The sequence below is a fragment of the Hipposideros armiger genome, unplaced genomic scaffold (genome assembly GCF_001890085.2).
Source record: "Hipposideros armiger isolate ML-2016 unplaced genomic scaffold, ASM189008v1 scaffold_659, whole genome shotgun sequence".
NCBI classification, from domain to species: domain Eukaryota; kingdom Metazoa; phylum Chordata; class Mammalia; order Chiroptera; family Hipposideridae; genus Hipposideros; species Hipposideros armiger.
This window is the reverse complement of record NW_017732009.1, coordinates 515714-528465: the sequence shown is the minus strand read 5'-3', so window position 1 is coordinate 528465 and position 12752 is coordinate 515714. Positions and strand designations below refer to the sequence as shown.

General features: G+C 37.6%; 1 protein-coding gene across 5 annotated transcripts in view; it reads left to right on the top strand.

Moving 5' to 3' along the window:
- The window catches only part of KLHL13 (kelch like family member 13), a 232769-nt gene that overhangs the window by 203384 nt on the left and 16633 nt on the right, over positions 1-12752 (top strand). For all 5 annotated transcript variants that reach the window (XM_019626124.1, XM_019626127.1, XM_019626123.1 and 2 more), the window contains one exon: positions 11279-12074. In XM_019626124.1, the coding sequence (XP_019481669.1) occupies positions 11279-12074 (796 nt within the window). The remainder of the gene's footprint in view (positions 1-11278; positions 12075-12752) is intronic.

Sequence of the window (12752 nt, the reverse complement as noted above, 5' to 3'; positions counted from 1 at the left end):
ATTTGGAATGTATCATTAACAAGTGACTTTACTAACCTATGCTCTATTACAAAAGTTTATTTCTTACAACTGTAGATATTGGTTGTGGTCAGTTCCTTGAAAGAAAAGGACCAAACTAGATAAAGCACAATTTATGAAAAGTTATAAAAGTATACAATTGTCAAAATAACTGTATTAGAAAATAATTTTGTTCTAGATAACTTGATATAAGCAAGTTTATTTAAAGCTGATATTACAGTCATTTTCCAGTTTGGACAAATTTCCTGTAATGAGAATTGGTTCCTTAATCTATTTGAAATATTTATTGTAACTCAATTTTTACCCATTTGGAAATATCTGTGTTTTTATAAACAGTATTGTCTTAAAAATTATGTTCTTCATTTTTAGTGTCCTCTACAGACATCCCAAAACTTATTTCTAGTGGAGAAGAGGCTTGTCCCTGACAAAGCTTACTTGTGGTACAGTTTACTCCTATCTGTCTTGGTTTTAGAACTTCTTGCCTATGAGCTTTGAGGAAACATCTTTATTATGAGCACCATTCTATTTATTTTTATTGTGCTTGCAGAGAATATATCTGTGTGATTTAACTGTAGAAATATTCCCTCTTAGAATGCATGATAATTTTTGAGAATAGTTGGTAGGTTACTAGTTTAAGGATTGTTTAAAATCCAATTTTACCTTTATCTTTCTTTTATGCATTCCATTTATTAGTTAAACATGCAGCCTTATTCTATTTATTTTCCTGTTCCTTTCAGCCATCAAGTGATTCAGGAAAAAAAGTAGCCCTGGGTGCCTTTTCTACTTATAAGAACTGAAAGTTTCAAGATAATATATTTTTCAAAAGTAGATGTGTTTTTGGTTCTCTGACAAGCTAAGCTATTAAAGATAATTTTTTAAACGCATCAATCACATGGTTTAAGAATTGAGTGTTTAAACCAAACATTTTGAGGAAATAAGTTTATATTTTTAAAGATAGTATGTGATTATAGTTCACATACTGAAACACTATTTAGATTTGGGCTTTTAGAACGAAAAATTAGCTATAATACAATTCTATTCTATTCCATTTTTTCCTTTTTTTAACATCCAATATTATTTTGTATTATTTTCAGGTTTACAGCATAGTTGTTAGACATTTATATAATTTAAGAAATTATCCCCCTGACTAGTCAAGCACCCACCTGGCACTACATAGTTATTGCCATACCATTGACTATATTCCCTATGCTTTACTTTGCATTCCCCTGACTATTTCGTAACTACGAATTTCTACTTCGTATCCCCTTCACCTTTCACTTTGCTCCTCAAACCCCCTCCCATCTATCACCCTGATAAATCTAGTACCCATCTGACACTTACATTGTTATTACAAAATTATTGACTATATTCCTTGTGCTATATCCTACATCCCCATGACTAATTTGTAACAACCAATTTGTACTTCTTAATCCTTTCACTTTTTCAACCCGTGCTCCATACCACCCCCCAGCTAGCAACCATCAAAATATTCTCTGTATCTATGAGTTTGTTTCAGTTTTGTTTGTTCATTTTGTTCTTTAGATTCCACATATAAGTGAAATCACATTGCATGTCTTTCTCTGTCTGACAGTTCACTCAGCATATTACCCTCCAGATCCATCCATGCTGCTGCAGATGGCAAAAACCCTTTCCTTTCCATGGCCAAGCAATATTCCACTGTATATATGTACAACTTCCTCTTTATCCATTCATCCATGGACAGACACCCAGGTTGTCTCCACATCTTGGCCCTTGTAAACAATACTACAATGACCATATGGGTGCACATATCCCCTCAAAGTAGTGTTTTGGGTTTCTTCAGACAAATACACATAAGTGAGATTACTGGGTGCTTCTTTGTCTTTTGTTTTAAAGTCTATTTTGTCTGTGCTAAGTATTGCTACTCCAGCTTTGTTTGTTTGTTTGATTGTTTCCATTGTCATAAAATAACTTTTTCCATTCCTTTACTTTCAGTCTGTGTGTGTCTTTCAATCTGAAGTGAGTATCTTGTAGGCAGCATATATAAGGGTATTGTTTTCTTATCCATTTAGCCACCCTTTCTTTGGATTGGAGCATTTAATCCATTTACATTTAAGGTAATTGTTGATAGATATATGGTTACTAACATTTTATTATTTATATATTTTATCTTTTTTTTTCATCTTAAAGAAGTCCCTTTAAAATTCCTTGTAATACTGGCTTAGTGGTGATGAACTCCTTTAGCTTTGTCTTGTCTGGGAAGCTCTTTATATGTCCTTCAATTATAAATGATAGATAGCATTGCTGGGTAGAGTAATTTTGGTTGTAGGTCATTGCTTTTCATCACTTTGAATATTTTATACCAATCCCTTCTGGCCTGCAAAGTTTCTGTTGAGAAATCAGCTGACAGTCATATGGGAACTCCATTGTAGGCAACTAACTGCTTTTCTCTTGCTGCTTTTAAGCTTCCCTGTTTGTCTTTAATCTTTGGCATTTTAATTATTATGTGTCTTGGTGTGGGTCTCTTTGGGTTCATCTTGTTTGGGACTTTCTCTGTGCTTCTGGGGCTGTATATCTATTTCCTTTGCCAGGTTAAGGAAGTTTTTCATCATTGTTTCTTCAAATAGGTTTCCTTTTTTTTTTAAGATTTTATTGAGGAATTGGGAAAGGGGAACAGCCAAGTTGCTGTCCTTTTTGTTCTTCAGTCTAGCTGTGGAGGGCATTGCTTCACTGGCCCATGTTGGTATTATCATTGCACTCTTCCTGGCTGAGGCAGATCAGTCGCTGGCCACTGGATGGCCGCTCAGAGTGGCTCATGGCAGCTCTCCCCAGCTGCCGGCCACTCACAGTAGCTTACGGCAGCCCACTGCAGCCCACTGCAGCCTATGCCGTCACCGGCCACTCTTGGCAACCCAGCTCCAGGTCGAGCTATTGTTCACAATCTTAGCTGTAGAGGGCGCATCATCACTGGCCCATGTGGGAATCAAACCAGCGGCACTGTTGCTCAGAGATTGCACTCTTAAGCTAACTCTTAACCAACTGAGCCACACGGCCAGCCCCTCAAATAGGTTTTCAATTAGTTTCTCCCTCTCTCTACTCCTTCTGATACCTTTATGATGTGAATGTTGGTATGTTTCATGTACCAGAGACCCTTTAAACTATCCTCATTATTTTTATTCTTTTTTTCATTCTGCTGTTCTCATTGTGTGTTTTCTGCTACCTTATATTCCAAATCGCTGGTTCCACCCTCTGCTTCCTCTAATCTACTGTTTATTCCCTGTATTTTATTCATCATTTCAGTTATTGGATTACTTATTTCTGCCTGGTTCTTTTTTATCTCTATTTTTATGTTTCCTATGTCTTTGTTGAAGTTTTCCCCGAGATCATTGAGCATGCTTATAGCCAGTGTTTTGAACTCTTTGTCTGGTAGATTGCTTGTCTCCATTTTCTTTAGTTCTTTTTCTGGAAGTTCGTTCTGTTCTTTCATTTGGGACATGTTTCTTTGTCTCCCTATTTTGGCTACCTCCCTGTGTTTGTTTCTATGTGTTCAGACTTCCAATTTTAGTAGAGTGGCCTTATGTATTAGGTCTCCTATGGAGCCCAGTGTCATAGTCTCCCTGGTCAACAGAGACTGGAACTCCAGGTGTTTCCCTTTTGTGGGTTGTACGTGCTCTCCTGTTGTAGTTGAGCCTTGATTGCTGTTTGCACATCAATGGGAGGGATTGACCCTCAGGCTGATTGGTTGGGAGGACTGGCTGTGACTACCGTGGAGGAGCTGTTGTGCAGAGACTGACCCTACAGAGCAGGATTTACTTTAGCATGGCTCTAGTGCCTGCCCAGGCTGCCCTTTGGTTGTGTCATCCTTGGAAGCAGCTCGGTGATTCTCTGGCTCAGCCTGAAGCTGGCCACAAGCCGTGCCAGTTCCCAGGGCCTCCTGGGAGGGGACCTACCACAGGCCAAGTGCATCCACAGCCTGTACCTTACACAGGGCCCCCTGTCATGAGGCACAAAGCAATCCACAGTTGGCTGCCAACCATGCTGGGCTTGGAGGTGCCTCAAGAGGCCCAGCTATAAACCAAGACTGGCTGTGGCTAGTGCCGGGCTTAGGGTTGCTCAGCAAGAAGTATGGAACATGCTGTAGCCCGATGCTGCTGGAGTTTGAGTTTCGTGAACCTTTCAGAGATTTTGGGAAAATCTGCAGCATGATCCAGGACAGGCTGTTTTTATGGAAAAGCCACTGGAAGCAGCTTGGGTGTGCCCCAAAGTTGGGTGGGTTGGGGTCTCAAGGAATCAGGAAATGAACAGTGTTAGCCAGGTTGATGGAGACTTAGATATGGCAGCCACCCGCATCCCCACACCAGGAGAGGGAGGGCTCAACAAAGAAATAATGGCTTCTGCCAGCTCCTCCAACTGGGAGGAAACTGCCCTTCCAGTGTTCTCTCTGAAGCCAGTCAATTCAGTTCCTTCTCTTATGTCCCTTGTGCCTTTCCAGCTGCTGCCCCAGCACTGGAGCTGAAGGCAAGCAGGTCCATCAGCAAATGAGTCTCTGAATGGACCCTTTAAGAGAACTGCCTGAGATTGCAGCTGCCCTTATCTCCCTCAGCCACAATTTCTGCTGCTTTTCACAGCCAGAAATTATGGCGACTTCTCTCCCTGCCATTGGAACCCTGGGCTGGGGAGCCTGGTGTGGGGCTGGGGCCCCTCACTCCTCTGGGTGGGTCATCCACAGCTAAGATATCTCTCCCAATTTTGAATGGTCACACGCGGGTGTGAGACCAGCCCATTCCATGTCTCTACTCCTCCTACCAGTCTTGAGGTGGCTTCTTGTATATGTCCTTAGTTGTAGGGGCTACTATTCCATTCTGAATCATTTGTGTGGATGATGAGGATCATGGGTGCATAAAATGGACTCAGCAAATAACATGCAAAGCATTTCCATGTCATATTTGAACGATAACTTTGAATACAATAATAAAGCCACACTTGCCTCTGGTGGGATAGAGACATTAATTTTCTATAACAGAACATCAGGCTCAATAAAACAAGAACCACTTTCCTCCTAATTTTGCCATCCTTTGCAATAATACCTTTCTCTTAGGATGGTAATTAGTATTATAGTTTATAGGATCTGTCGCTTTGTTCTTGCTATGTTATATTCTTGGTAATTATAGAAAAGAGGACTACGAAATGAATGCAAAAGGATGGCAGTGAATTATATGAAGCAGAGTCGTTAAAATTTTCATAAAACTAAAAATGTTTACTTTCACATAACATGGGATAATGGAAAATTACCTTTGTTTAATTATATACCTATAAAAATTGCATTAGTTTTTGTCCCTATGATATTCCATAACTACAGCATGCTAAATACCATGCAGCCACTTCCTGATTTATAAACAGGTTGTAGTTAAATTTTTTTTGTTGTTAATTATATTTTTTTGCAAGTTGGAATATGTAACATCTAGCCTTTGTCCCACAGAATTACTGTTATGGAGGATTACAAGCTAACCCACAAAACTCAATTTAATGTAAGCTTGCTGAAATAGGACTTTTGTAATTGAATTGGAAATGTTACAATTTGAATATATAATTATACAGAATGAATAATACCAAATGAAGGTGTGCAAGAAACCACTTTATTTTTATATTGAAGCATATTTAATCAGAGAATAAGGTGCCTTGGGTTTTTGACTTGGTGATACTTTTTCTTTAAACTCATTTTAAAAACTTGTGTTTATTATTCTTTTTCTTGACACAGGTATTTCATTGGTTCCACCAATGATTTATTATCACTGATTAGTGTGGGGAGCTCAGAGTGAAATGCAGAGAAATGTTATTGAGGTGACTGAGTGTAATGAAGAGTTGGAGATGGTGGTAAACAAATAAGGTGTATAATGTGGGAGAGAGGCAAAAGGCAGAGAAAGGTGTTCTCTCAAGGGAAAAATGAAGGGAATCAGAAGAAGTTATTGGGAAAGACAGTTTCTTTTGCTATTTGGTCATGATATCAGCAGTAAGTTTTGGGAATGTTTTGATGTAAGGGTATTATATATTTTTTTTCACATTCCTTAATTAATCTAAATTGGATTTATCCATAAAAATTAAGAAACATGTCTTTTCAGATAATTTTTATTTTTGCCTTTGAAACCATTCAATGCCAGTTAGAAAGAAAATTGTATGGATAATTTTACAATGAATCAAATTATTTCCCTCCCCACCAAACCAAGCTTGACTTCTTTATTTCCAAGGCTGATATTTAACAAGTAGTACCCAGATTCCGGTTGTTTATGGCTGAGCTTATATTCTGATTAGTTGGTACCCATACTGTGCTGGTTAAATATTATCTCTGCCTATAACTTTCACCATTGCATTCTTGTCCATCTGCCACTAGGGACTCTGTAGTCAAAGAAGACACCCAGCCTGGGTCAAACCAATTCACCCTCCCCTCAAAGACCTTTGTAATAGCTAACATTGCAACTAATAAGGGAAATCCATTCAAAGTGCAAAGGAATAAGGTAATTTAGATTCCCAAAGCTGGACACACCATCAGTATTCACATTCAAATGGCATTTAGAATGTGAAGAGAGACAAAGACTGAGAGGAAGCTTTTTGTTTTTTAAATCATCCCTGTGTTCTTACCAAAAGGTCCCTTCCCTATGTCCTTGGATGTTTTCACCTCTGAAAGGAGGCTCCAGAGAAGATACCCTCTGCCCACCAAAGTAGTTTGTTTGATTTCTTCCCAGTCTTTTTCTGTGGAAATGCATTCTCTCTCTGCATTGGAGGTACTTGATGTTAGGCTGTCATTTTAATAAACTGTATAGGACCAAGAATAAGTTGGTGCATTGAATTTCTGAGGAGTCCCCCAAAATTTGACAGCTAATTTCTTACTTAGTCTTTGCATTTTCCATGAGACAACAAAAGCAGATATTCATTTGCTTTTGCTTAGTGAAGTTTTTTTCCTAAATGGGAATTTATCTGTATAAGATACTGATCTTCAACAAATAACATCACAAATTTCTGATGAAACTTGTCATTAAAAAATCAAATTATGCTAATGAGAATGTTTGGGTGTATCAGGTATAATTTGAATTTTAATGTAGGGTAATTACATTTAATTTAAGGTATTTAAATTTTATTCAATTTAAATTTAATATAGCAGCAATGAGTACCAGTATATTAATGAAAATGACAACTTTGAAAATTATGATTCTTAGAACTGCCTTTAGGATGATCATGAAAGTTATTTGATTATAATAGCATAATATATAATAATTTATATCAAGGAAACTTAAATGTGCACTTGATTATTATTTTTATTTTTTTAAAGATTTTTATTGGGGAATTGGGGGGATGGGACCAACGCTGAGGAATTGGGGAAGGGGAACAGACAAGTTGCTGTCATTTTGTTCTTCAGTCTAGTTGTGGAGGACGTTGCTTCACTGGCCCAAGTTGGCACCATCATTGCACTCTTCCCGGGCAAGGCAGATCAGTCGCCGTTTTCTGGACGGCCGCTCACTGCGGCTGCTAGCCGCTCACGCTGGCTGCTGGCTACACACGGTAGCCCATGGCAGCCCACTGCCACAGGGGCTTCAGCCTACACCGTCGCTGGCGACTCATGGCAGCCCAGCTCCAGGTTGAGCTGTTGTTCAGCATCTTAGCTGTGGAGGGCAGTGTCACTGGCCCTCATATGTGGGATCCGAACCGGGGCCCTCTGGCGTCTCAAGCCAGTTCTTAACCATCGCGCCACTCAGCCGGCCCATGATTATTTTCAAATCAATTTTATTGGTTCTCATAAGTGGTTGAGAAAGTTTGTTGTGTTTTGCTTCTCTATCCGTTATAATGCTAATATAATTATTTGGATTAACTCCATAATAACTTTGGAATTTTGGCCAAGTTATATATTCAGATGAAATTAAAGTTCTTTCTAGTTATGGATATTTTAAAAATAAGCTTTAAACTGTATCTTTTATATTTTCAAAATGTTATGTATTCTAATATATACATGAATTGCATTGTATGTTGTTACTGCACATGTCCATTATTTTAAACCAGTCAAAGCTAAATGTTTGGGGATATGCTAGCTGAAGCACTTTTAAGAATCATGACTGAGAAGTGGATTGAAATGAACCGTCAGTGAATAATCTTGTATTTTTCCAAAAGTTCTTTACAATTATTTCATCATTTTTGAATTTTTGATCTGCTTATATTGCTAACTATTATTTTAGACTATGTTTCCATAATCCTTAAAATCTAAAATTAATTTTTTATCTTCAATGACATGCACTTCATAAAAATTAATTTCCTATTACATAATTTTCTTATCTGTCATATTAAAATTAATAAGATTCTAGTTATTTACTATGTTAATTCAACAGTGTTTTATTTTTAGGTGTATCTGTCATCACATCTTTAATTTTTATAGTGCTAACAATCATAGTATTTAACCTTTGTTATATGCCCACAGTGTGGTAGCTGTTATGTGAGCTATAGAAAACGCTTAGTCCTTCTATTAAGAAAATGACAATATGGAAGGTTATGAAGTACTATTCTCTGTCGATTTTTAAGAAAAGAGTAGGCAGCTATCTGTATTGATTAGGTTGTCTGTCAAGGTCTTTTCCAGTTCTCTGGGTCAACATCTGAGCATACCGTTATTTTCCAAATGCCCTTAAATAAAAGGTAGGTTTCTTTATCCAGTTATTTTAGTAATTATTTTCTTATTGGATAAAGTTGAAGAGGGAAAAGGGGAAGGAACTAAATACCATGATCCTATTTCTTAATTATAGTTTGGTTTCTAATCTCTAATCTTGGGTTATTTTATATACTTTCAATTTGGTGATTAACAACTGATGGTATCATTTTGCCTATTTAATGTACCCATGCTTTGTTGTTTTTATTTGTAATAATATCAGTAATGATGAGAATGTATACACTGAGAATTACTTTTATGTTGTTATCAACTTTTGCTTACCCATACTAGTAAATGTGTTTAAAGGGCAAATTACCCTTGCTCTGGAAAAGAGCTATTTCTTGCTTGCCTCCAAAAGTGGATCCATTACTCCAAATAGGAATCCCTTCCACCTGAGGTGGTTTGGGCAATTGGGTATTAACTGTAACTTCATTAACACAATTAAAAATTTTAAGAGACACAAACCTGCCACTCCTAAAATTGAATTAATGTACTTTTTATTAATCACATTAGAAATCCAAGATATTGAACAGGGTTAAACTAGCTGTATTTCAAAAGTTCCATAATTTGTTAATTTACTTTTCCTAGTTCTTTTGTGATACAATTATGTTTTAGGTATTTTTCAATACTTAGCTATTAAGTACAACAAACAATGAAAACTTTTTGGTGATTTCTGTAAAGCAAATCAGCTGCTTAAAAGAGTTCAAATTCTTGAGCAATAAATCTGTCTATGTCTGTGTGTGTGTGTATTGACCATACAGCTTTCAGTGGTATTGTATCTTAACTGGGCTATTATTTTATGCAGAGACATAAAGATTTTAGTCTCATTTCAGCTTTTAAATAAAAAGGATAATAGAAGGATTAGCCAATTTTCTCTTAATCATCTGCCAATCTGTTAACCATACAGTTGCATCAATGAGGTGTAGTGTATGTGACATTTGTGAACACACACCCTGAGAAAAATCATTTGAGTCCTTTGCCTGTAATGTTTCTGTGTTTGTATTATACACCCAGACATTTGTATGGTAGGCATGTTTTTGTGAGTTCTTCCTTGCATAATATTTGCTGATGTGATTTTCCTCTTTCCACTTTCCAATCAGTTATTAAAGCATTGAAAAGAGCTTCTGCCAAAGAGGAGCCACTCCATAGCTTTTTTCCTTTCCCTGGTTTCCATTTTTGGTATAAATTACTCTGTGCTGGGGACATTTTTCTGGGCTCATTTTGACCCCAGGCAGAACTAGAGTATGCTGCAAGTAAGACAGCAGCAAAGGAAAACTATGTGGAATGTAATAGATATCAGAAACTAACTGAACTCCATGAGCAATTTGATGTACACACAACTATTCTAACCTTCATGAAATTGATTCCCTTGCTTATATTTCAAGATAAATAATGTGGAAAATTACTTAGCCCTAGGAATAATTGTCCTATTGGGTTATTTTTATATAAGCAATAACTTTTGAAGGAATCAAAATAAATCATAGTAATGAATGATGCCTGTTTACATGAAAGAGAAATCTAGGAATTGTGTGTTAGAGCTTTTCTGTTAGTGGACCTGCTGGCTGAGTTACATACTTTTAAGAATCATGACTGAGAAAAGTATTGAGATAAACCATAATAGAATAACCCTCTATTTTTCCAAAATATCCATCTAGCCAGAATTTTATTAGTATTTTTGGGGGGAGGGGAAGGGAACACACATTTTTTAAAAAGATTTTTATTGGGGAATTTGGGGCATTGGAACAGCGCTGGGGAATTGGGGGAAGGGGAACAGACAAGTTTGCTGTCCTTTTGTTCTTCAGTCTACTTGTGGAGGATGTTGCTTCACTGGCCCAAGTTGGCACCATCACTGTGCTCTTCCCGGGCGAGGCAGATCAGTCGCTGGCTTCTGGACCGCCACTCACTGTGGATGCTGGCTGCTCACACTGGCTGCTGGCTGCACACGGTAGCCCATGGCAACCCACTGCCACAGGGGCTGCAGCCTACGCCATCGCCGGCGACTCAGGGCAGCCCAGCTCCAGGTTGAGCTGTTGTTCAGCATCTTAGCTGTAGAGGGCAGTGTCACTGGCCCTCATATGTGGGATCTGAACCGGGGCCCTCTGGTGTCCCAAGCCAGTTCTTAACCATCGTGCCACTCGGCCGGCCCGGGAACACACGTTTTTAAGGAGAGAAAAGTACAACAGGCCCTTGAATAACGTCGTTTCATTATAACATTGATGAGATGCAGTAGGAACTCTTGTTTATATCGATTTCAGTATATGTCATTTGTCCACAATTCTAAGAACGTATGACGATACTGAGGATTTACTGTGATTATTTTGACCACAGTCAAGTAATAACCTTGTTTCATAGAGTAACTGCTAACCTACTGACTTTGAATGATCATTTTCTTCTAGTCACCTTTCTACTGGATTAAGCGAAGATGGTTTGTGAATTCTCTTTAGATCATTAATGTACTTAGATAAGAATATTTATTTGTATCTATATGGACAGTAAAAAGCAAAATTTACTTTTATTCTATAACATGCTTTTATGCTATCCAGATGTATGTGTGTTATGAAACTAATCGTGTTTTAATTTTTTTTATTGGCTTAATAGGTCACCCTAGACAATTGTGTCGAAGTTGGGCGGATTGCTAACACCTACAATCTGACAGAAGTAGATAAATATGTTAACAGTTTCATCTTGAAGAATTTTCCTGCATTGCTGAGCACTGGGGAATTCTTGAAACTCCCTTTTGAGCGGCTTGTCTTCGTGCTTTCCAGTAATAGCCTTAAGCACTGCACTGAACTTGAGCTCTTTAAGGCTACCTGTCGCTGGTTACGCCTGGAAGAGCCTCGGATGGACTTTGCTGCAAAATTAATGAAGAACATACGATTTCCACTGATGACACCACAAGAGCTCATTAATTACGTGCAAACAATAGATTTCATGAGAACTGACAACACTTGTGTGAATCTACTTCTAGAAGCCAGCAATTACCAAATGATGCCATATATGCAGCCAGTTATGCAGTCAGACAGGACTGCCATTCGGTCTGACACCACTCATTTGGTTACACTAGGAGGAGTGCTGCGGCAGCAGCTGGTTGTCAGCAAGGAACTGCGCATGTATGATGAAAAGGCGCATGAATGGAAATCGTTAGCCCCCATGGATGCTCCAAGGTACCAGCATGGCATTGCTGTCATTGGAAATTTCCTCTATGTCGTTGGTGGACAGAGTAATTATGACACAAAAGGAAAAACAGCGGTTGATACAGTCTTCAGATTTGATCCTCGATACAATAAATGGATGCAAGTTGCATCTTTAAATGAAAAGCGCACCTTCTTCCACCTAAGTGCCCTCAAAGGATATCTGTATGCGGTTGGTGGGCGAAATGCAGCTGGTGAACTACGTAAGTGTGTGCATTTATATTAAGCATGGAAACTAATTTCTTTACCCTGAAATTCTTGTCAAATCATAAAACAAGCCATTCTGTAAAATCAAAGACAAAAAATATAATTAGAGTTTAATTTTAAACTGTTTTTCCTAGAAACAAACAGTATGCCTTATCTGGGCATATTTGTTGGCTACGGTACAAATTATTTCTCATTAAAACCTCAATATGTTGCATAATATTTTATTTGTGAAGCATGTATGGTTTTCATCTTGAAGGTTCAACTACAAAGTGTATTCTGCTAATGTAAATTCTAATAGAATCTTGCACAGAATTTTGGCATGTTTCCTCATTTTCCGTATTAAAGGTCCACACAGTATTTTACTGAAAAGGTTAAAATTATTCCTTACAAACCACTGGCTTTTTTTTTATTCCACATTTCACCAATATTTTATGTATTTTTTAATTTTTTTATTGTGAAATACACATTTTTAAAATTAGATTCAGCTGTATGACACAGTGCAATAGTTATACTTTTTACCCCTCAAAGTGACAACCTCCCTCCCCAAATCCACCACCCCACTTCCCCCCCAATATCATACACATCTATGACAATTCCCTTGACTCCACTCCTACACAATACTCTGTCCTGTGACTATATATATATATATATATATATATATATATATATATATA